The following is a 26,300-nucleotide window of genomic DNA, read 5'->3' as shown; positions in this document are numbered from 1 at the left end:
TGTTTTGGGTGAAAAATAGATCAATATTTCAATCCTCGTTTACTAAAAATGTCCACTTTCAGAATATGAAATTGAAAGTGAAAGTGGAGATTTATGGTAAAAAAATGACTTAAATATTGATTTCTTACCCACACTTATCGCTTCTGAAGACATAGATGTAACCACTGTAGTCGTATGGATTACTTTTATGCTGCCTTTATGTGATTTTTGGAGCTTCAAAGGTATGTTCACCATCCACTTGCATTTTATGAATCATTCTGAATCATTCTGAAAGTTGCTAAAAAAAGTAATGCTGAAAGTTTGTTTTCAGCAGAAATAAAGTCATACATATCTTGGATGGCATGAGAGTGAGTAAATGATGAGAGGATTTAAATTTTTGGGTTAACTTTTCCTTTAAAGTAGTTAAAATACAGTAAAGCTACCACTTTGAAATGTAGTTAGCTGCTACACTACAAACTACTAACAAAAAGTAGCTACATTAAAATATTTAAGAGGGTATATATATATATATATATATATATATATATATATATATATATATATATATATATATATATATATATTACTTACAATACTTATAGATTGTATTATTTAATTATGTAATTTGAGAATTATTTATCTGGCACAAAACAACAAAACAAAAAATGATGAAGATTGATCTCATTTAGGGAGATAGCATTTAACTGAACAGATATTAAGATATTTCAGCAAAATTTTCTGTAAAGCTACTTTGAAATAATGTGTATTGTGAAAAGCGCTATATATATATATATATATATATATATATATATATATATATATAAAACAATAAATAATGATAATAATAATAACTTTACTAAATATGGCTAATAATACTAGAAACAACATAATTTATAAAAATGAGTCGAAAACATAGTGATGAACAGCACCAACGCAATAGTAGGGGCTCAAAGAATCTGTAAGTTGTTTATCTGAATCTTCTCATTTATATAAACTGTAATAACTAACCAATTTACTACAATTATTTGGACATCCTAACCCTGTATATGAGAAAGATTACTGCTTTAAAGTTTTTTTTTTTTTTAGTTTGTTCAGTTATTACCTACAAAATTGTTTTGACAAAAATAACATCAATGTAACTTTTAATCACGCTGTATTTCTAATATTTGGAAAAAGTAGCTTGTTATTGGAAAAGCTATTTTGAAATTAGCTACTGATCTACTGTCATGCTACTGGAAAATGTAAGTTGGTAGTGTTACTACTTTTAGCTAATAACTCATCCAACACTGCATATTTTTAAGTGGAAGGAGCTGTAAAAATTCCACCCATTTCACTTGTGCATCTATAATTCTCCTCAGAATACGATCTGGAGCCTTGTGAAGATCCCGGTGTCCCCCCCTTCAGCACTCGCAAGGGACTGCAGTTTGGGGTGGGGGACGCTCTCATCTTCTCCTGTTTTCCGGGGTACCGTCTAGAGGGGCCAGCGAGGGTGGTGTGTCTAGGGGGGCGTCGGCGGGTGTGGAGTTCCCCTCTGCCAAGGTGTGTTGGTAGGTGGTCACATGCTTTTCATTTTGCATTGTACACAAGTTATTGACTATAGGCTTTCCCTTGTGATTTGATCACTCTCATACACACACATATATTCTCTCTCACACACACACACATTTGAGAGTGAACCAAAACTTCATATCTCAGAATAAATGGATACAACAGCTCCAGTGAGGGGTGAGGGTTTATTTTCCAGATTACTGCTGGGTGCCAAAGAGGAAGAATGACTCATCATCCACTAAACAAAGCAAGCACCAACCGCAAAATATGTTATTGAAAAATGGCTTAATAAGCAATAAGATAATGTTATACATCAGCATATAAATATCTTGGAGGCCAGACTTCTCCAATTTATTTAGTGTTGGAAAAGCTTGCACTGCTAAATTTGTAATATAATTGTTAACATTATGATTTTGCCGTTCCAGTTGAGGCAAGTAATTAAGTATTATGTATTTTTCTGCTGCAATATCTGGCTTATGCTTGCTTCTTTTTTGTTTACAACTCTTGTGGAAGTAAGTCAGCCCATTTCTAAACACAAGTTTGTGATTATTTGTTACTGTGGTGGTATTAAATTTGGCCAACTAAAGAAATATCTAATGGTTCACTTCACTTGCGCTTGGTTGTTTTGTTTTTTCAAGCGCTGCAAAACTAATGCCCACAGAACTTTAAGTATTTTCCTTAAGGATATTATTATTCAAGTGAAAGCTTATACTGTTAGTCCAATAGCAGTGGGTGGTAGTAAATATTTTCAAGTTGATTCCACTTAGAAAGACACCACTTATTTACCTAGTTTAAATATTCAAGCAACGTTTGATGCAAAAATCAGAAACACACACACTCCTATCTTCCAGCATGAGTTTTAATCAAGAGTTTGAGTTTGTGTTGTTTGTACTGGGTCATTTGTCAGAGGTGATTTGTCTTTTTACCTCCCTTGCATCCAGCTGAATGTGGGTCATCTGTTACTGGGAAACAAGGAGTCTTACTCTCTCCCAACTACCCTGGTTACTATGGTAACAACCATGAGTGCATCTACTCCATCCAAACCCAACCCGGAAAAGGGATCCAGCTCCGAGCACGGGATTTCCATTTGGAAGAGGACGATGTGCTCAAGGTGTTTGTGACTTTGTGTGTATTTGTGTTTGCAAGCTTCTCTAATGAATTGTGTGCAGCTGTTTATGTTATGTATTGCACAGTAATTTGTGTTACAATATGTGTCTGCTCATATGTGTGTTTCAGGTGTATGACGGTAGCAGTAACAATGCCCGCTTTCTGGGCGCCTTCACGGGAACAGAGCTAATGGATATAACTATGAACAGCACCTCCAGCACCATGTGGCTGGAGTTCATCAGTAACAGTGACAATACCAGCAAAGGTTTTGAGCTGCACTTTACCAGTGAGTAACACACTGCACTAAACCTTACAGAGGAATTCACATTGTCCTTAATGACATTATTGTTCTGTTTGCTATCAATTATGTATATGCATAAAGATATGCATATACATATTTTAAAAATAAATAAATAAATAAATAAAAATAACTGTTAAGGTTAAGCTTAAATGACCAGGGACATTGCTGAAAAGAAATGTTAGCCACTCTTTTGGAGATGTTGGAATCATACCCTATTGTTAATCATATAAAAGCTAAAAATTATAGTATCTTCTACTACTGGTGTTGAGAAATAGTAAGATTTATGCTTCTTCTTTATTAGAAGGGTGGGCCAAATTGCTGTACACCAAATAGGCATTGCTACTTTTCAAATTTTCGAAAGTTTTCGATTGCTTAATTTCATTAAATAATGTTGTTCGACTGTAGATTATGTTCTTGTAGAATAACAGACTCTTTTCTTTCAAAAGATCAAGAAAATATAATTTGTTTTCATTATGCGACCCCTTTTAAAATATCATAAATACACAGTTGAATATCTTTTGAGAGCCCAAACATTGAAGCTTCTGTTGAACTCATGAGTTGTTCCACAGGGGAGTTTTTGAAGGATACACTCTCTTTGCAGGTTTTGATTTGGTGAAGTGTGAAGACCCAGGTGTGCCTCAGTTTGGTTTTAAGCGGGAGGACAAAGGTCACTTTGCGGGCAGTACAGTATCATACAGCTGTGACCCTGGCTACACCTTAAAGGGTCCGGAGGTGCTGACATGTCTCAGAGGGGAGAGGAGAGCATGGGACAACCCCCTCCCGCTCTGTGTCGGTAAGACCATACTGCCTATTCTTACTAATCCACACGGTTGTCCTCTAGAGAGCCAGTTGCATCATGAACATCGAGCAGCTAAGATTTTGAACCATAATTTTACCACATGCTTAATCAAATCAAATAAATTGCTAAACATATATGCTGCCCTGAAAGTCATAACACAGTTTCTTATCCATCACTGTAAGTTAGATAAATAGCATCAACGTTTATTTGGTTGTCCAGCCATGGATGATGTGTACTATAACATAGCCTCACTCTGTTTTCTCTGAATCTGAGCATAGAGTCAAACCTGTCTGTCACAGGACAGATTACTGACATGCACAGAATGGGGCAGCAGGGGTGCAAGCCCCTGCCCCTTTTGTTCACAAATCTAAAGGTGCCCTTTTGGTTATTCAGAAAAAGGGGAGACATTTTAATAATTCAATTAAAATAGTTAAATAAAACAAAATTAAAATATTGTCATAATCTCACAATAGCAGTAATAATGTGTTATTATGAGACTTCTTTGTAAGTCGCGGGTGTATTAAAGAAAATTAAGCGGATGTGCCTTTAAGAGCGCGCACTACAGCAGATCGGGGGTGGAATCCAATCGCAAGTGATCCTCTTATGCGCTATACACACTCCGAACAGCAGAGTCCTTGAAGGGGCTACTCTGAAGGAAACATGGCATTACTGTATGAATGTACCCTTCGCTAACAGTCTTGCGGAAGGACCCTCCGAGAAAAGATTAATTTTCTCACTTTCGTTTTGAATGAGCTTTCGAGTGGCATCCCCTCCAGCAGGAGTGCCCTTCAAGGAAGCAAAAAATGCAGTTTTGAATTTGCCCTGGAACGTCGAAGTGCCATTACCTCAGACAAGTAACAGGTCAGATAAAAAGTCCACTCCATGTATTGTGTTGTAAGTTCTTCAAAAGAATAATACTCAGTTGCTGCCACATTTCCGACATCACACACCTGCAGTGTAGACAGATTTATTAATTATAATGGGAGCGGTCGCTTCGCTTTCAGTGATATAAATTAAATTAGTCTTTTATAGAATATTGACATAAACTGAAGGAGCTGTCAGGTTCAGCCAAAGCCAGTTTAGTTTTGTTGAAACTAATAATCCATTAGACTAATCACTTTCAGAAAAATGCCATTAAGCTATCACAGTACTGCAGCTCCCTATATACATATTAAGCAGTCTGCGTAGGGCACCAACTCACTGGGGGGGCACTATCATACCCTAGGGGGGCACCAGAAACTCCACCGGCTTCCCTTTCTTGCACATTATACATTATTCAAAGACCCTGTAGCATTCGCAGAGCACAGTCGATCACCTTGCACTCGCACTTTCTCATCGCGCCTTCTTATCGTGCACCACGTTACCAGGGTAATGCCATAGTACTGAATGAATGATCATGTTCATATTTCATGATACTGTCATATTACTCCAAGGTACTTTAAAAAATGCCATGGTTTTACTATGACATTTTTTTATTTATTTTTTTATGTTTTTTACACGTCATAAACATAGGGTTATCACAGGCCATGTCTGAAAATAAATAAATAAACAAGTGTATTACCATGGTGCTTTTTGTGAGAGATATAACAGAATAGGCTATTATTTGTGATAAAGGAAAAATGGAAAAAAATATGTAGAGCATATACTGTATATACAAGAAAATAAAAGCAAAGAAATTAGTTAAGTATTTATAATTACTACTCATTCAAAAAAAAATCTGTGCCCTTTTTTATCCTTCCGCCCCTGTCCCTGCTAAGGTCTGTGCACGTCACTGGGACAGATCATAGTCAAAGAGACCCTTTTTTAGTCATAAATCAATTTGGACAGTATGGTTATTGGCATGAGATACATTTGAAAAGTTGACATGTCCTGTGGTGTGACATGCAAGTCTCCATCTGAAACTATTTTAAACAGCATTTGCTAATTCTTTTATAATTATTATGCGCACAGCTTTTATGATTAATAGAGAAACTACACTGAATTAATTTGTCACACAACAAGACCATTTAAAAATGAGCTAATGAAGGCAAAAATGTGATTAAAAATTGTGAGAGACTTAAAAGAAATGGTAATATGCATTTCCCCTAATATAATCATTAAAATTTCAACCTAAAATCTTAATGTTGATAAAAATTTCCTTAGTTATGCATCAGCTACCTCAGACATTATAGAACTACAGTATTGTGCCTTCTGAAAAAATACGTTGAGGGGGGAGTTCAGCTTCCTAGTATTTCTCATCACTTCCCATAACTGTATAAGTATTTAATGGCAAACTTTAAATCTTCCACATAGACTTCTATGATACACTCTTAGAAATTGTTTCATGAATATGAACCCCAAAGCTTGATGGAGTTTGATTAATTCAAACACTGGCTTTTTCTGCATGGTTTCTCCATAGTGAGAGTTTATCATAGACCTGCTATTTAAAAGTGCTCTCCAATGCTGTTGGATTTTGTATATTACATTGCCACAGCACCTGAGTCTATAGAGACCTTTAGGCAAAATTTAAATGCCCATATAAAGAGGTAAATTGAACTGCAAAGGCTTGGACAAATATTTGTCATCCACCAGAACAGGAAACTAACTAGTACTGTAGAAAACAGAGGGTGACTGTGAGAAATGAGAAGTTGGTGAAAAGAAGAGAAGGACAAGGGAGGGAGAACTAGAGAGCAAGAAATGCAGTTTTATGACTTGCGGAGCAGGTCATCTCAGCAGTTGAAGAAGATGGGTTTGTTTCATTGTGATTTATGGCTTTGCTGTCCACTATAGGAACATTTGTCAGTGGACATTCATATGAAAAAAATAAAAAATTGCAGGAAAAAGAGTGAGATAGAAGAAAGGAAACAAATATCTTGGGATATATAAATCTCAACATTTGAGATGTAATAATAATAATAATAATAATAATAATAAAAACTTATTGCACTTAAATGATCTCAACTGTGCTGAGTTTGGTGTATTCTCATTCTTGCTTTTCCTTCTCATTATTATCCTTTTTTTTATTTTTATTATTATTATTTTTTTTTTATACAAGTGATGCTAGAGAGTTTGTTTGTTTGTTTCTTTCTTTTTTTGAGATCTCAATCCAAACTCACATTTCTCATCAAAATCCTCATTATCTGAACTTCTTAATTCACACTAATATTATAGCACTACACTCTTACCTCATGTCAACAATTTTATCTTTACTGTCCATTTTTCTGAGCCAAAGTTAACACATAAATGCAACTTAACTGAGAACTCCATTATGTCTCATGAGCTATGAAAGAGCAACCTCTTAGCTATAAAATGTTCCTCTGGACTATATTCTGCACTTTTACTGTATGTTTTCTGCACAGTAACAACTGAAATGATGGGAAGTGTGTCTCTGTATCTGTGATTATACATTTTAAAGATGTATGAAGATTGCTTGAGAGGTTTGAGGTGCATTTGAACACTTCGCACTCATTTGTAGTACCATGTACTTTACATGATCTCACATGACTGTAAATATTGGCCACCATGTAATTTGTATCATTCCTTGTGCAAGACTCAAGGATAGGTGTGTAGGACAAGCAGACAAAGGTGTCTGCAACAAGTGTGTGAAATTCTCCCTCCACCGGCATAACTGGTGATGATATTTCTTTATTTTTTGATCATTTGTAATTTGATAATAGTTTGAGAAAATTGCAATTAAACTGGTTTGCATTACACAGTTTGTACATCAAAGATTTGAGTATGAATACTGTAAACAATATATATATATATATATATATATATATATATATATATATATATATATATATATATATATTTTTTTTTTTTTTTTTTTTTTTTTCACTCAAGTATGTTTATGGCTATAATGTCCACCATATGGCCATGTTAACAGATACTTAATTGATGACTCCTAATTAAGGACGATTTTGACAGTAACCATACTTTAAAGCTGAAGTGTGTTACTTCTGTGCCACTAGCATCACAAAATGAAATTGCATAATTAATATTTTTAAACAGGTTTCCAGAATAAGCCACATCATCCATTGGTAAGACAAAAAGATAGCTCCACCACAAACTCAAGCCATTAGATGAGCCAATTTTGCTCTGTCGGGCTGGTCGGTATGCTTAAACAAATTGAGCTGTTTTGTTAATGCCACAGAGCATTTTTTGGGGGGAATCAACCTATGAATGACGTACTTCTAAAAGTCTCTGCATATTAAGATGGGATAAGAAAAGTTTAATATCCACAAATGTACACACGCCATCTTTTAAAGAATCCTGACTATCAGGGCTCTGTCGCTATAAATGTTATGTTGAAATGTTATTAACAGAGAGTGTTTGGTCTGGTGAGTGAGAAGGACAGGAGGGTTTTGCAAAGACTCATTGTATATCTGTGTTATGTGTATTAAATGTGTTCCAGTCCTTGTCAGCAGTGTGTATATATGTATGTATGACTGTATACAGTCTAAAGAAGCACACATTTGACCTCAGGGAGAATGTGGTGGATGGCAGGGACTTGATATAAGACCCTCACGGCTTCCTGATCCTTGAAACTGGAGCTGTCATGCACACAGACCCCTGCCTGCTGACAAAGAAGTGATTTGTTCCCCACTGCCCACCACCAGCAGCATCACCATTGCCCCAGTGCAAGATGGATAGCAATGTCTGGGGCAGGAGATATTACCAACACTATCAGTGATATTAGCCAAAGGAAATATGCCCTCCTCAGGGAAGGCTCAATCCCGAAGGTGATATATGGCCAAATTATTCTGCTCATCACTCATAAAGCTCTGCTTGGTGCTGAATGTATTCTTTTAAAGTGGAAAGTTATATTTGCCCCTGCCACCTGATGATGCATCACTCTCTACAGCACTGCCTGAGCAATTCAGATACGGATGCTGAATCTCTTACTGAAGCGGACTTGTTGCTCGGAGGACTTTTTTTTTCTGACATCATGAATTGAGGCAGATTTTATTTTATTTTTTGTTTAAAAAAAAAAATAATAATAATTTTAAACTATAAGGTCATTAACATTCAAGCCCTGAATTGATAGCATGCTTCAGTTTGTGACTTTCATTTAGGCTATATACAGTAGGTTCCAAAAGTCTGAGACCACATTGAAACTATAAGATTAGAAATCTAGTTTAAACCTGGTAATAAATGATGTTTCAGAAACTTTTAAATAAACGTTGACGTGATGTACAAAATGAATACAAAATATTTCTGATTCTGCAAAGTTTCTAGATCACTAATCAAATGAGCAGTTGTGTGACATTGACCATGTTATCAGGTTTTGCACAAACTTGTGGAGTCCTTGTCAGTTCGAGTGCATGCTAATATACTGTATAAATATTATTATATTGTTTATTTTTTATTAAATCATAATAATGCACAATAGAAGAAGTTTCACTGGTAGTATCAGACTTTTGAATGTTTCCATATATTTTATATCGTTGGTTAAAGGATTTCTGAATTTTGCTTAAAAGCTATGTTCTGTCATTGAAGGATGGTGCCATTGTTTATCTCTTTCTTTACCCAGCCGAGTGTGGAGGAACGATTAAAGATGAGCCCATGGGCCGGATTCTGTCTCCTGGTTACCCAGCGCCCTACGAGCACAATTTGCACTGTATCTGGACCATTGATGCGGCTCTTGGAAGCACCATCAGGTCTGTATCTACTCTTCCATTACCCCCCTCCCAACCATCTGTCCCTTCGTCTCACCAATCTGCTTTAATATCTTCATCTTCATGGAGTAGCCTTCTTCTGTATCCTCTTGGACCTTAAAATTGCAAGCCATTAACCCTTCCTAAACTAACCTAAGCTCTAGGATCTTCCTTAATGTATATCCCTCTCACCCTGGGTCCCACTATGCTTGCCGTACTGTGTGCTGTCTAATTGGTGTGATGGTATATTTGTCAACTCTACCACAGTCACAAATGGCGATTGGCTTGCAGGTCAAGCTCAGGCTTGGCACATGCCATTATTGTTCATCCTGCTGTCTCAGTCAGCGGGACTCATAGAAGCTAGGAGGACATTACCTACAGCATGACCTCTTCCCTTCCTAGGCAAATCGCTCTCTTTCATGCTAATGAATGAACATGCCCCCCTTGTTAATTGCCACTCGTTTCGCCAGCGTAATTTTGCATGAAATCTTGCTGCCGAGCTCTGACTAATTTGTCTGGGGCTTTAATAGTGGTGTTTATCAGATCCTTCCTTCATCTGGACACTTAAAGGGCTCACAGATGCTGGCCTGTTGCTGTATTATAGTGATCCAAAATTGACATTTGATGTGGTGTTGCATTGCTAAAGACATTGTTAGGTGATTCCAAAGATTTGGAGAGCTCAGACAAACTACCTTTTTATCATGTATAATTTGTGTCCATAAATAGTTGGAGATGAGAAATAGTGCTATTGTAATTGTATCATAAAGGTGTTTTTAACCCTCCTTTGGTCTTCATAAATAAGCCCTACCTTCGGTCCTCCTGGTCATTTTTAAGCCATTTTTGATTATGATGATGATGATACCATTTCTTCTTCCCTGAAGTAATAACATAAAATTCTGCACTTATTTTGAGATTTTATGCTATTTTTATCTTAGTAACATGTACATTTCTCAATTTTACCATTAATTTGCATATGCAAATAAGCACATTTATTAAAATTTAGTACAGCAAAAACCTACACTATAAGTTGAAACATGAGAAAATATGAGAATGTGATATATATTGGAGGCAGATTGCTGCCATCCGATGAACAAAATGTAAATAACATGACTTGAAAATCATGTTGTGAGAGTAATAGCCAGTAGGTGGCTGAAGTTTTATATTCAGCCATCTACTGCATAGTCTGATTGTTTGTTGTAACCTAATTTTATATTTTATCACAAGTTATGCATTTGGATATATATTTAGACATTATCAAACTATTATTTGTCAAAGTTTAGAATTTTAAATGGATTTGGAGTGTCAGTTTTTGCAGTTAACAGAACTTAACTGCAAAATTGTGTAAATTATAAGTATAATAAATATAAGTATAAAAGTATAAAACAGAAGAATCAGAGTAAACATTTTGCAATTTCAAATATTCTATAGTAAAAATTTATGTTGCAAACATTTTCAAGTCAGTGAGGTGAACAGCAATAATGAACAACACTAAATAGAATAAACAGTAAACAATAAAAAACAGTAAGAACAGTAAAGAATGATGCAATGTCTTTATGCATTTATGCATCCGTGGCAGTGTGTAGTTATGATGGCATGTAACTTGCAGAGGGATTTTTTTTTTTTTTTTTTTTTTTTTTTGCATTTTATGCACACCATGCTGGTTTTTATGTCTGTTCAGCACACCTTTATTTCTGTGTGAGTGCGTGTGTGTAGGTGTGTGGGTGTGCACGTGTTCTGCATTGTGGGTGTGTTATTGTCTCACCCCTCATTTATAAGTGTATGTGTGTAAGTGTGTGTGTGTGTGTGAGTGGATGTGTATGTTTTTTTTTTTTTTTTTTTTTTTTTTTTTACCCTGTGAATGTTTTAAAGTCTCACCCTTTAATTTATCTTTTTTTTTTTTTTTTTTTTATTATTATTATTTTTTTTTTTATGCATTGTGGCAAATTTATTGATTGTATTTGACAGATAAAAAAAAAAGGGAAAAAAAGAACAAAAACTATTGTTCTGTTTTATGGTTTTTCCCATTCATTTTCAATGGTCGGTCAATTATTACAGCAAGACAAAAGGTGTCGCTTTTCTTTTTCTTTTCTTTTTTTTACGACCACTTAGACTTAACGAATCATGACAAGTGGAGGAAAAGTCACCAAGTCTTGTACCACTCAGATAAAGGAAACCATTTTTATTAAATCAAAAAAAGTGATTACGGTAAAGAAATTACCGATGACCATAGGAGAGTTAAGTATCTAAGGCATGCTGTTCTTTGAGACAACAAGCAATCACTAAATGAAGTATGGGGTGTTGCTTCTCCCCAACTTCGGAAATAAGTTAGTTCGAGACAGGGCTGTCATCAGGGAGGCTTCCAGGAAGGATGTGCCATGCATAAAAATAAAATAAAAAAAGAAACATGTCCTTGGCCCTGTGAATTCAAGCTATGACTCTGGTTCAAAAGATAGGGGAAAAAAGTGTACAAGCCACATTAAATAATGGAGGTTAAATATACCTTTTTTTTTTTTTTTTTCTGAAAGCTTGCATTTAGTGATTACCCCCTTTGAAAAGTAAGCACTATGGATGCAACCTATCTAGACCACTGTGATGTAATCATTGAGGCAAGCTGTTGTTAAAGGGGAACAAAACAGCTTATTTTTTTGAGTGTGCTTGGACTGATAATTATACTATTGTGGAATATAAACACATAATTAAAGCTATAAGCTATGAGGGGCCATGTGTTAGCATTATTTTATTATGGTTAAAGGTTGTTTTTAGTAACAATATGAGGCTTAAGCACTGAAGTACATTTTTGTTTTGCTTTTATAAAATTAACTGAACAGCAACATTATAATGATGCCAATGTTCAATATTTGTTATATATTTATAAGGAATCAAAATAAATAATTATTCCTCCAAGTGATATAGCTTATTAGCCTAACTAAAGGCTGTTAGTTACCAAGCAATGTGGCACATTAATATGGTCACAGGTGTGCAGCATTCACATCCAATCAGATTTTTCGTAATTCTGTCGAAACTAGTATCATTTTTATAAATCATTAATTTTATAAATCATCTTCTACAAGACATGCTACCAAGTGATCTAGTGAAATCACATGTGTTCACTGCTGAAACCTGTTAACTAGGTAAACATGGCCGAGCTTGAGAGTGTTTGTGTATGTGTGAGTAATTATTTCTGAAGACACTCATCTGTCAGTGGCATACAGCTGTTGTAGTGTGTATGTGTGTGTGCCATTTATTAAATTAGATTATTGTACGCTGCATATTTTGTATGACCACACATGAGTATCACATGTCATATAATTAGAATGTGTCTATATTTACCCTCTTTCTATATATGTACATACAGTGTATGTGTGTTTGTGAATTTAAATTGTTTATGAGATCCCTGTTCCGCAGGCACAGGGTAATTAAAAGCTTGGGTACCTTCCAGTCTCAAACCTTGTTCCCCACTGTAAGGTATACACATGCATTTCTTTGATCTCATCATGAATGATCAATTATTCAAGATCATTTGCAATGCATTAGGACTGGGACGATGTCTCGCACTAGTATTAGGACTCTGTTAAGGCAGCAGTGAGAATTTGTTAGCAAGAGTGACTACAGAAGTACAGGATCAAAAAGACGAAAGGGAGTTTATCCAAGGGTTGGATAAATCCTGGTAGGCAGCCATATCCAAAGGGGTTGATGGAAAAGTCTGAGTGTGGGGATATGATAGTATATGTAAGGGTGGACTAGGTGTATGATGTTCAGGAGGCAAGAAGGGCTATTTCATTGCACTTTCTTCATAGACATGTCTCCACATCTGAGATACCTTTGTTTGGCAAAAGTGATAATTATTTTCAGCAGCCACCTTGCACTCACACAAACACACACACACACACACACACACACACACACACACACACATATACACAGACACACACGCATAGAGACAGATATACTACCTATGCCCAAATGTTCTCATCCACGTGGGATTAGACATTGGTTAAGCCTGCTGTTCCAGAGCCGGTTTTGCGCACTCGAGTTGGAGCTCAAAGGATCGTACTGTCATGCTCTAAGCTCATCTGCAGTCACGAAAGAAATCTGAGGAATTAACGGAAGCTGTGGCCGACATCCCCCCCCCCCCCCTTTCCTATTCTGCTGTTTTATCAACCTTCTTTTCTCTTTCTTAAAAGTCTCCAAGTCAAACATTAACCCTTTTCTTTCCTCGCTCACTTCCCGTCGTATTGAGACTTCCTACAGTTGCTCTCTTTTCATCTGCTCTTCCCTCTTTTTCCATTACTTCCTGCCATCATTCTCCTAACATTGTTGGAAGCTGCTTTGAAACTGTAGCTTTCCAAGATATAAGCTACTCATAATTTAAAATAGTAGTTTAGTACTTTAAAACTGAAGCCAAGCTTCTCTTTTGAATAAGTAGATACACTACAAGCTACTAACAAAAAGTAGCTATCTACATTAAAGCTATTTAAGGCGGCAGTATATTTTAAAATATCTAACTTTATAATTTTGTAATGTATAAGTTAATCAGAACAGTATTTCTCTGGCTCAGAAACAGTGAGGGTTTTTGAATTATTTTTTAATTGATTCTCAATTCGGAAGATAGCATTAAACTTGAAAAGACACATTTACACACACACACACACACACACACACACACACACACACACACACACACAAATAGAAAACTGTATAACTGAGTCGTAAATACAGTTTAAATATTTTGCTATAAAAATTAAGCAAAATTCTGCACAGAGACTCTTTTAGCTCTTTTCCACCGAAATGACACTGGTTCTCATGCCAGAGCCTGTGCTCAGTTGGTTCTTGGCCAGGGGAATGGAGCCTATCGCAAACCGGCCCACTGACTTGAGAACCGAATGGTGACATAACGGGCTACGTGGCTACGTGGTAGTTTTATGTGACTATCTAACCTGCCCACAAACAAACATGGCTCAAAACAGTGTTTGTGTACAGCTTTTAGTCCTGTTTTTGAGGACATATTTAAACATGCAGAGTAATGCAATCCAACAAGATCCAACAAAATTGCCAGAGACAATGTCTGTGCTCAAGATGACATGTAATTACATTATTTTGTATGAACTTTTTAATGTGACTTTACTAAGTACCATAAACTTTAACAGTGGAATCATTATTAACATGGATTATGGTGACTATATTTGGATTTTTGCTATAGAATATAATATTATTTAAATGTCTTGATTGAGAATTCTACCGATTTACTTAACAGATAGTCGTGGCCTTCCTTTAGTGAACAGCTGGCCCAAAATCATCTTACTGAACAAAAACAATGCAAAAAATAAGACGAGAAGAATTTAAGGAAAGCTTACAAAGCTGGCTTAATGGAATAGATTACCGAGATCAGCTGCAGAGGACACCGGCGATTCAGCTGAATTCAATGCTTGGGTTAGTTAGCAGGCTAGTCGGTGTCCGAACGGTTTTATTGCTCTGTCCACTGCTGCTTTTGCTTAGGTCCTTATTTTGTTCCCTGTACTCCTTTGTAAGTTTTTTTTTTTAATTATTTGGTCAATCATCTGATTGAAGCCGGCATTCATCATTTCTTGCCGTATCTCCACATACACTCTTTTGTTTTGCGAGCTCTCTAATTTATCTTGGATCTCCATAGAAAACCCTAATGCAAGTAGAGTGCTGGTTTATTCCGTGGAACACTGCTGAACACTTTTGATGTCGAAAGTTTTTGTGGTTTATGTTGTGGTTTTGGAGTAAAGAAGTACTCCTTGCTGCAGATGGTAGCTAGCCAAACTGTTATTGTTTGGAAAACTTTACCTGGTGATTACACATTATTCTGTCCTCCGTCCCCTGGCATAATTGGTTCTTGTTTAAAGACCAGTAAGCTTTTGGGGCTGGTGCGTTCCAGTTTTTCCGCCCTGGGAATGTAAGCATAGCGAAGCGAAGACTCGCAGCTGTACATCATCACGCCATTATCTAGGTAGCTCCTAGCCAGTCATGTATCAGCAATTGCATTATAAGCCTGCTTACAGTCTATCACATTGCTGTTCCTGTGTGCCAACACGGCAACCTCCACCTCCCCACTGCCACCAGTTGAGTCTTGTCCTGCACGGGGTTAGGCTCCATGCCGCTGCCTCCTATCTCCGGCAGTATCTGACGGTTTGAGTAGCAATTTCATCAGACCGCCAGACGGGGCTTATGACAAAAAGAGACATTACATTCCTGTTTCATATTATTCATCAAATAAATGTCATGTCAACTTTACTTTACTTCGAGTCTTTCTGATAGAACTGCCTTTTCTGTGGTGGAAACACGCAGAACGGAAACCAAGGAACCAGCCCCTGAACCATGTTGGTGAAAAAGGGGTATTTTTTTTAACCAATCCGAAAGAACCTAATCACTAAAATGAATCAGACTTCCTAGTGCTACATAAGAGAGTACATTCTAGTACAGCCAGTTAAATTTGCCTGACTGTAAATATATGGGCACACAATACAATGTGACAAAGAATGTGATGTAGCATGCACTGCTTGTTGGAAAAAGTAGCTTGTTAGTGGAAAATCGACACCAAAACAGTTAAGCTGCTGGCACGCTATTAAACAATGTTATGTTAGTAGCGTTTTTACTTTAGTCAGTGACTCTCAGGGCTGTAACCACCATCAACATTGAGTAAGACATGTCTCTCCCAATATTCTGACTAATTGTCGATTGATAAGGGTACTTATTCCTTCGGTCCACCCAAAGCTTGAAAATTTGGTTACATCCTTGGTTTCTTCCCAACACTGTTCCTCACTTCCATCCGCTTTCTAGAGATCTGTCTGTTCTAACATAAGCATAGCACTAGATTGAAAAACGATTGATTCATGCAGGAGAGAAGCAGAACAGATGTGATCAGCTAAATAGTGTTTTTATCAGCTGATGGGGTAGGCAGGGTGGAAGAGGAGAGACTGTGCAGAGGCTGGGATTGATCAATCAATTAATTAAGCTAATTTTTAATGGCCCATGAAATTGTGCTGTCTCACTTGTAGTGTCTCTTTGGTAATTTCTCTCAATATACAAACTGTCAAAGTTTGAAACTTACACATTTTCTAAAAGGTTAATGTACCCCAAAATTCAATACGTTGCTAAATGGGGGGAATGTTCACATGCACTTGTAGAATAACCTGAGAATAAACACTTGGTTGGTTCTCCTGCTTGCTTTCTCCAGGGAGCACTTTGCAGTGGGGATAGCTGACAGAGGTGAAGGGAGGAGACTGTGGATTATGGGTAGAAAGTGCTGTGCACTTGTTTTTAAGGTGGCCAGGAGTTCACATCTGCTGAATCAGACCAAGACTTGCTTCTTACACTTATCCAATCTGCCTACACAGCAGATAAAGATAACTAATCATTAATGCATCAGCTAGTTCCTCACACTGTATTCTATGGTTTATATTAATGTTCTGTGCTTTATAAATGTTGTATAAATGGTTGTGTATGAAATACTTCCGTTTTAAAAGTATGTATACAGAGATTTGGTAGACTGTGTTTTTACCATATATTTTTTTAACCTACCCCTAACCATCACAGGCAATCACATCCTTCAAATAATAAGAATATGGCTTCCCAACTGAAAAGACCAGCTTAGACTAGAGTGAATTTCCATGCTGGTTCAGGCTAGTTAATGCTGGTTTGGTGCTGGCCTATCTGGTGGGCAGCAAAGTCATACTCTTCACCAGCAAGTCTGGGGAAGCTAGGCAAATAGAATGGTCTTTCTGATTAAGCTGGTTGTCCGAGAACAGCTGGTTAAGCTAGTTTTAGCTAGTTCTTGGACCGACAAGTCTTAGTCTGAGTCTGGATCTGGGTTAGGATTACAGGTATTTTTACAGTTGGTTACAGTTGTGAACAGTTGTTACAGATTATCTTTTAACTGATGATCTACTCAGCTATTTTACTTTATCAGTGTTATTGCCATACAAAAGGGGCAAACTTTGTTATGATTGTATTGATTGCACATTTATAAAAAATTTACTACTAGCAAACTTTAGCCAAAATAACTCTCATCAAAATGACCATCATACCTATCCTGGATAATGGAGATGTCCTGTACAGATATGAATGGAAAGGTGCCCTTGAACTTTCTATATCACGCTGCCATCACATATGCCATTAAAGAACCCATCATTACAGTGATGGCAAGGCAGCACTTTATTGATATTCTTTCAGCATTCTACCTATATTTTAAGGACATGTGTTGATTCTTGTGTGCAGCCGACAGAAAACAAGACATGCTCATGACAGCAAGAGGTGCATATGACAAAAAGATGCACAGCGGTTCAGAGCGTTTCATTAACACAGAACCAAAACATTTTCTCGAACACCTGCAAAAGCGTCTCATGTTATTAAAAATTGTTAGTTATTCATCTTACATTTCAACGTTTATGGTCTTATTTCTTATTTTTTTCACATTATGTTTTTGACATTGTTGTATATTTATTTATTTGTTTGTTTGTTCCCTTGCTCTTTCGAGATATTGAACTCCCTCTTTGCCAGATTGTCCTTAATCATTGTGTTCTTAAAGGGACAGTTCACCCCTAAATTACAATTATATCATCATATACTCACCTTCATGTTGTTCCAGACCCATTTGACCTGCTTTCTTCCATGGGGCTTAGAAGGAGATGTTAGGCAGAATGGTAGTTATTCACTTTCATTGCATTTTTTTTTTTTCATTCACTGACAGCGAATGGTGACTGAGGCTGTCATTCTGGCAAACATCTTCTGTGTTCCATTGAAGAAAGAAAGTCATATGGGTTTGAAACAACATGAGAGTGAGTAAATGAGCACATAATTTTGATTTGGGTTAAATTATCACTTTAAGTGACACATTTTGAATGTAAAACGTTGAATGTATGGAGGTTAAATAAGCAAATAAGTCAAATTAATGCATAGGCAGACACACATTCACAAAGCATACATCGCTCCCTGTCTGCCAAGTCATTGCAGCAGGAAGGCAGGCGAGACTCCTGGGGTAGCAGTGCTGTTTGGTATTCATATGACACAGCTCTCCTCTTGATTCGCCTCTCTTCCTCTCCTCCTCCCTCTATCTTTGGCAGTTCCTTTGACATCTGATTGAATCGCTTTGTTTTAAGCTTACCTCTCTTTCCCAACTTCAAAATGGTTACTTCATGTATTCATTTTGAAAGGACAGGAGTCTTGGCTGTCTTTTGTTTGTCTTAAGTAGAGACATTTACAAAAGAACAGGATGAGTATAAAGAATGTGGCTAACCTGTATCAAGGTGAGATGAAAGGGATTTTTCCATTACCTTGAATGCAGTTGACCTCTATATTCACATGGTTTGAGGGAAACAAATCAAACCTTTCAGGGTTTTGTCTTTTATCTTCCTCCTCTTCCTCCACTTTGTATTGAACATGCAAATCTGACAGACTGTAACACCCCCCCCCCCCCCCCCACACACACACACACACACTCTTCCGACCCACCATACCATCAGTGCGGGATACATGAAAGAGTTGTAGAGCGGTAGAGAGAAACAGGAAGGGTTAGAAGAGTGAGAAGAAAGCAAGGGGGTAAAAAAGGTTTCATTAAATGAAAAAATGAACATGAGGATTAGTTAGCAGTTTTGCAGCATACGGATTAGGTCTAGCAGTATGCTGTTTAGTCAGACAAGGCCTTCAGAGGACAACCCTCGTTCTTGTTTCAATATCACTAGCTCACCCTCCTCAAAGCTCTGAAATTGAGGTCGATTAGCTAAGTATGAAAGCATGAAAAGAACAAACTATTTGCCAGCACGTGTGTGGCAGCGGGGGCGTGGTTGAGCGTCCACCCAGAGAGAGAGAAACTGGTAAGTGCATACACCTGAGCCAGATTATGATTAGCACCTATTTCTAATTGCAGTGAGCTTGTGGAGAGTGGTATAAAAGGACCACGAAGCAGAGAGAGTCAGGGACAAGAGACCTTATTGTGAAGCTGATGAGTTATTGATAAGCTGTTGAGTCATTGTGAAGCTGTAAAACACTGGAGTATATTAATTATAGCCTTACTTGTGAAGAAACTGCTCACCTGTGTCCTCCTGCTGTGAAGCTCCTTTACACTGGTGCCGAACTTGGGATTGGAATCAAAGACGGTACGCCTCATGGAGTCCTCACCATTGGCCGAAGTCCTCAAGTCCCTCGCCGGCCTGCACCACTCTCCCCAACAGGCCCTGCTTGAGCTCAGAAAAGATCAAGATCGCTGCTTCCACGAGATCCTCCAAGCTCAAGCAGAGGACTGGCAGGCGATCTGGAGTCTTCTCAGCCAGGGGAAAGCCCCGGCTGCGACCCCGGACAACAGCAGCCCCATGCCCCCACCCACGCTCACGAAGATGGGGGCGAACGATGACCCAGAAGCCTTCCTCGACCTCTTTGAGTGGACGGCTGAAATCTGGGGTTTGCCACATGCTCAGTGGGCGGCCCAGCTCATTCTTTTGTTGTCCGGGGAGGCCCAACTCACTGCTCAACAACTGCCAGTGGCTAGTCTCCTGGCCTACAGCGATTTGAAGAAGACCATCCTGCAGCGGGTTGGTCGAAGTCCGGAACAGCACTGTCAGCTCTTCCGGTCAATGAGTTCAAAAAGACTGACCACCCGTTTGCCATCTCCCAACGACCCCGAGACGCCTGCCGAAAATGGCTGCTGGCAGGGGACCATGACGTCGAGGGAGTGGTTGACCAGGTGGTGCTGGAGCAGCTGATTTGTCGACTACCGAAGGGGATGGCGGAATGGGTCCAGTGCCACTGCCCGGCGTCGCTGGAGGAAGTGGTCCAATTGGCAGAGGACCATATATCAGCGTACCCGAGGGCAGAAGAGCCCTCCCGCTCTCTCTCTTCTTCCCCTGTGTTTCACCCGATCCCTTCACCCTCCCCCCTCCCCTCTCACTCTGCTCTCTCCCCACAGGTCATCCCAGTTCCGCAGAGGTGTGGAATCCCGCCACCGAAGCCGGCTTCCCATTCGCAGGGGTTTGTTCCCCCAGTGACTGCACTGCCCCACTGCTCTCCCCCTCAGGTGGATGTTCCCACAGACGCAGGTGCGGGCGGAGTGCCTAGGTCAGCCTGTTGGAGTTGCGGAGATCCCCAAGGGGAGAGTCAAGGGGAGTACACACCAAGCCTTGGTGGACACGGGTTGTAACCAGACCACTATCCACCAATGCTTGGTTCAACACGAGGCTTTGGGCACAACTAAAGGGGTGAGGGTGAAATGTGTACAAGGATATTCACAACTACCCTGTGGTGACCCTCGTTATTAAATTTCAGGGAACAAAGCATAGAGTGGAGGCCGCAGTTAGTTCCCGCCTCACCCATCCACTGATTCTCAGAACTAATTGGCCAGAATTCAAAAATATGTTAAATGTGTGCGGATGGGTCCTGCATGAAAGCTGTGAGATGTGAAATGTGCGATGCTTTGGCAGGGGAGGCGGAGCTGGGGCCGTCTTCATCAGCTCCACGTCAGGGTGACATAAGGGAGGGAGAGGCTGTGGCCCCTCCCATCCTCAGGGGGTTTCCTAAAGGGGATTTCCCTCTGGAGCAGTCAAGAGACGAAAACCTCAGACACACCTACGACCAAGTGAAAGTTATTGATGGTCAACAACTCCAGCCAAACATCGCACTTTCATATCCGTATTTTGCAATAATAAAGGAGTGGTTGTATAGAGTGACGCAGGACCCTTAAACAAAGGAAGATACAACCCAGCTCTTAATACCGCGGAGCCGGCGGGAAATGTTGTTCCAGGTGGCTCATTGTAATCCGATGGGGGGTCACTTAGGGGAGAGGAAAACACTGAACTGACTAATAGCCTGTTTTTATTGGCCGGGCATTGGCGGCGATGTTCGGAGGTGGTGTGCAGCATGCCGTGAATGTCAGCTGGTGAATCCACTGGCCACCCCAAAAGTGCCATTGCACCCCCTTCCGCTGATCGAGGTCCCCTTCGAGAGAATTGGCATGGACCTCATCGGACCATTAGAGCAGTCAGCACACAGACATCACTTTGTATTTGTCCTGGTGGACTATGCAACGCGATATCTGGAAGCAGTGCCTCTACGCAACATCTCAGCACACTGTGTTGCGGAGGCACTCTTCAAAATAATCTCCCGGTTGGGGATTCCGAAAGAAATCCTCACTGATCAAGGCATAACTTTTTGTCACGGACACTCCGTGAGCTTTATGAATTGTTGGGTTTTAAGTCAATTCACACCAGTGTTTACCATCCACAAACAGATGGCCTGTTGGAGTGATTTAACAAAACCCTTAAAAACATGATTCGTAAGTTCGTGCACAAGGATGCTAGAAATTGGGACAAATGCCTCGATCCCCTGTTATTCGCAGTACGTGAGGTCCCACAAGCCTCCACTGGGTTTTCCCCATTCGAGCTGCTGTATGGGTTGCACCCGCGTGGCGAGCTTGATGTCATACGCAAAGCTTGGGAGGAGGGACCTTCAACCAGTAAGAATGAAATTCAATATGTTCTTGATCTTAGAGCAAAACTCCACACTTTGGGGCAACTAACACAGTAGAATTTGCTCCAAGCTCAGTCAAAGCCGACTGTATAACAGGGGAACTCGGCTGCGGGAATTTGCACCGGGAGACAAAGTGCTCATATTACTCCCCACATTGGGCTCCAAATTACTCGCCAAGTGGCAAGGACCATTTGAGGTCACACGACGAGTGGGGGATCTCAATTATGAGGTAAAGCGAACCGATAGAGGGGGCGCACGTCAAATATATCACCTCAACCTCCTGAAATTATGGAGGGAAGCAGTCCCTGTGACGTTGGCTACGGTAGTTCCAGAGAGGGCGGAGCTTGAGCCGGAGGTGAATACAAAACCCAATCATATCACCCTTGTCACTGTCGGAGACCACCTCTCACCATGTCAATTCACAGAGGTTGCCAAGTTGCAACAGGAGTTTGCAGACATGTTTTCTCCTCTGCCGGGTCATACAAACCTCATCCAGCACCACATTGAGACCGAGCCGGGGGTGGTGGTACGTAGCCATCCCTACCAATTGCCCAAGCACAAAAAGAAAATTGTTTGGGAAGAAGTTCCTAAGAGCAACGGGTCTGTACGGTTCTGTGTGGATTATAGAAAAGTCAACGAGGTGTCCAAATTTGATGCCTATCCTATGCCTCGCGTTGATGAGTTGCTCGTCGGTTGGGCACTGCTTGATTTTATTTGACACTGGATTTGACAAAGGGCTATTGGCAGATCCCCTTGACACCAATTTCCCATGAAAAAACAGCCTTCTCCACACCGTTTGGATTACACCAATTTGTGATGCTTCCATTTGGTTTGTTTGGGGCCCCGGCTACGTTTCGGCGTCTCATGGACTGAATCCTCAGACCGCATTAGGCTTACACCACTGCCTATTTAGATGACATCATCATTTACAGAAATGACTGGCAGCGGCACATGCAGCATCTGGGGGCAGTTCTGAGGGCGGTTCTGAGGTCGCTGCGACAGGCGGGACTCACAGCAAACCCCAAGAAGTGCGCGATTGGATGGGTGGAGGTATGGTATCTGGGATTCCACTTGGGCCACGGGCAGGTGCGTTCCCAAATTGACAAGACTGCAGCGATTGTGACCTGCCTGAGGCCCAAGACCAAAAAGGGGGTGAGACAGTTCCTGGGGCTGGCTGGCTGGCTATTATAGGAGGTTTGTGCCTAATTATTCGGATGTCACCAGCCCGCTGACTGATCTCACAAAAAATGGAGCTCCAGACCCGGTCCAGTGGACGGAGCAGTGTCAACAGGCGTTTACGCAAGTGAAAGCCGTACTTTGTGGGGGGCCGCTTTTACATTCACCCGATTTCTCTCTCCCTTTTGTCTTACAGACGGATGCTTCAGACAGAGGGCTGGGGGCGGTGCTCTCACAGGTGGTGGAGGGGGAGAAGCGCCTGGTGCTGTACATTAGTCACAAGCTCTCTCTGAGGGAGACTAAGTACAACACTGTTGAAAAGGAGTGTCTTGCCATCAAATGGGTGGTCCTCACTCTCCGGTACTACCTGCTGGGATGGGCCTTCATGCTCTGTTCAGACCACGCCCCAATCCAATGGCTCTACCACATGAAGGATACCATGAAGGATCACCCATTGGTATCTGGCTCTTCAGTCGTTTAAGTTCAAGGTGGTCCACAGACCGGTAGCGCAGATGGCTGTCGCCGACTTCCTTTCCAGAAATGGGGGGGAGTAGTAGACAGGCCGGATGTCTCCCCGGCCTGAGTCGTGCGGTGGGGATATATGGCAGTGGGGGCGTGGTCGAGTGTCCACCCATAGAGAGAGAAAGTGGTAAGGGTGCATACACCTGAGCCAGATTATGATTAACACCTGTTTCTAATTGCAGTGAGCTTGGGGAGAGAAGTATAGAAGGACCACGCCACCGACAAGAAGCAGAGAGAGTCAGGGACAAGAGACCTTATTGTGAAGCTGATGAGTTATTGAGAAGCTGTTGAGTCATTGTGAAGCTGTAAAGCGTTGGAGTATATTAATTAAAGCCTTACTTGTGAAGAAACTGCTCTCCTTTGTCCTCCTGCTGTGAAGCTCCGTTACAACGTGAACCTAAACCACTTTACACTCACATAATTCCTTTAACTTTAATTACATTGAAAGGCCAGTGATGGAGAAACATGCATTTTGGGTCCAGGTGATGAAGTTATGGCATCAACTAGCATATGCTAACGGACCATGCTAACCAGCCTAAACTCGACCACTTGAGCTTAACCTGCAAGACTACCTTCATCGACTAACATCACCAGCTAAACATGGCTATACTGGTCCACTAGCTAGACCAGCCCCACTCCAACACTAACCAGCATAACTAGCATGTAAAATCATGATGGTCTAAGTCAATTAGCCCAAAACATCTGTGCTATTTTTCTTGTTTGTTACTGTCTTGTACACAATGACAAGAGCACATTGCTTTTGGTCTCTCAGAGTGCTTGTCCGCGAGACATGCTAATATTCGGCTTGCCCCATTTACACATTCTATTCTGCAAAAAACGCCTGCATTAACATATCTTGCTGGCAAAGAGGAAGCTAGCACACTAGCACAGTTGTGCTGGAATGGATTCATCATTGTGTGCTGGTTTCCCTTGAGAGACTAGCTGCTACTTGCATAGATTAGTGTTTTATCATTAGCATGACACAGATCCGTCCTGTTGGCAGTGCCTCAGTGGCACAGTGGATGCTTCAAATCTGAAGGGGTTTTTGAATTCCTGACTTTGTCACATAAAAAGAGAATGTAGGGTTGGTAAACCTTTGGGTTGGGAAATGGGTGGAGTTTGGTGAAATAACTGGCTTCTTTATCAGATTTGTAATAGCATTCTGGCTGTAAGCTGATTCATCTAATTTAGAACCTCTTGTTTGAATAATAGTTCCTTTTCTATTTGTCTGCTTCATTTTCTCTCTCTTCAAGTGTCTCTCATTTACCCTCACATGCAGGGGCTTTCTGTATTGCAGTGGTTCAGGACACAGATTTTACATTGGACATCAAGTGGTGACAACACATTACAAAAATCTTTAAGTAAACCAACATATTTTTATAATCAAACATCAATATTTACTAATATTACCATGAACTGCATTGTCCCAACAATACGCAAAACAATAACCATGATTTAGACTGAATAGGTAAACAATTTTGGTTTCTAAATGTCTCTTGGATTTTAATGGTTTCATGCCCTCGGCAGCCAATTATTCACCACACAAAACACATTGTGCTCAGCCCAAGCCAATGCAGGCTGTACTTTTATTTGGGTTATATCTCTTTCCTTTGCATAGTTTTGTTTGAGTTTCAAGGATGAGGGCATGTCACACAACCTGCCCATGTTGGCATCTGTCTAATTTGACGAACTTCTGAGTGTCAGGTGAATTTGCACCAAAATACTGTAGAGTTTTGTAAATAATGTAAACTCACAGCCAGAGTATATATATACTGGCTGCCAAAAGTTTGGAATAATGTACAGATTTTGCTCTTATGGAAAGAAACTGGTACTTTTATTCACCAAAGTGGCATTCAACTGATCACAATGTATAGTCAGGACATTAATAATGAGAAAAATTTGTATTAAAATGTTCAGAACTTCTTAAACTACTTCAAAGAGTTCTCATCAAAAAATTCTCCACGTCCAGCAATGACAGCTTTGCAGATCCTTGGCATTCTAGCTGTCAGTTTGTCCAGATACTCAGGTGACATTTCATCCCACACTTCCTGTAGCACTTGCCATAGATGTGGTTGTCTTGTCAGGCACTTCTCACGCACCTTACAGTCTAGCTGATCCCACAAAAGCTCAATGGGGTTCAGATCCATTACACTCTTTTCCAATTATCTGTTGTCCGATGTCTGTGTTTCTTTGTCCACTCTAACCTTTTCTTTTTTGTTTTTTCTGTTTCAGAAGTGGCTTTTTCTTTGCAATTCTTCCCATAAGACCTGCACCCTGAGTCTTCTCTTTACTGTTGTACATGAAACTGGTGTTGAGTGGGTAGAATTCAATTAAGCTGTCAGCTGAGGACATGTGAGGCATATATTCCTCAAACTAGAGACTCTGATGTACTTACCCTTTTGTTTAGTTGTACATCTGACCTTGCACATCTCTTTCTGTCCTTGTTAGAGGCAGTTGTCCTTTGTCTATGAAGAGTGTAGTGTACACTTTTGAATGAAATCTTCAGTTTTTGGCCAATTTCAAGCATTGTATATCCTTCATTCCTCAAAACAATGATTGACTGATGAGTTTCTAGAGAAAGATGTTTTGCCATTTTTGACCAAATATTGACCTTAAAACTTGCCAGTCTATTGCATACTGTGGCAACTCAAAAACAAACACAAAGACAATGTTAAGGTTCATTTAAAGGAATAGTTCACCCAAAAATGAAAATTGACACCCTTAGGCAAGAAGTATCTGAGTTTCTTAC

The 26,300-nt window shown here is 39.8% G+C and overlaps 1 protein-coding gene across 1 annotated transcript in view; it reads left to right on the top strand.

Annotated features, from left to right (window-relative positions):
- The window catches only part of LOC127425333 (CUB and sushi domain-containing protein 2-like), a 463,524-nt gene that overhangs the window by 299,222 nt on the left and 138,002 nt on the right, over positions 1 to 26,300 (top strand). The window contains exons 21-25 of the mRNA XM_051671189.1: positions 1,338 to 1,526; positions 2,469 to 2,638; positions 2,764 to 2,920; positions 3,537 to 3,728; positions 9,250 to 9,376. Of these exons, the coding sequence (XP_051527149.1) occupies positions 1,338 to 1,526; positions 2,469 to 2,638; positions 2,764 to 2,920; positions 3,537 to 3,728; positions 9,250 to 9,376 (835 nt within the window). The remainder of the gene's footprint in view (positions 1 to 1,337; positions 1,527 to 2,468; positions 2,639 to 2,763; positions 2,921 to 3,536; positions 3,729 to 9,249; positions 9,377 to 26,300) is intronic.

The sequence above is a fragment of the Myxocyprinus asiaticus genome, chromosome 34, assembly GCF_019703515.2.
Source record: "Myxocyprinus asiaticus isolate MX2 ecotype Aquarium Trade chromosome 34, UBuf_Myxa_2, whole genome shotgun sequence".
Lineage (NCBI taxonomy): Eukaryota > Metazoa > Chordata > Actinopteri > Cypriniformes > Catostomidae > Myxocyprinus > Myxocyprinus asiaticus.
This window is presented reverse-complemented; position numbering and strand designations above follow the sequence as displayed.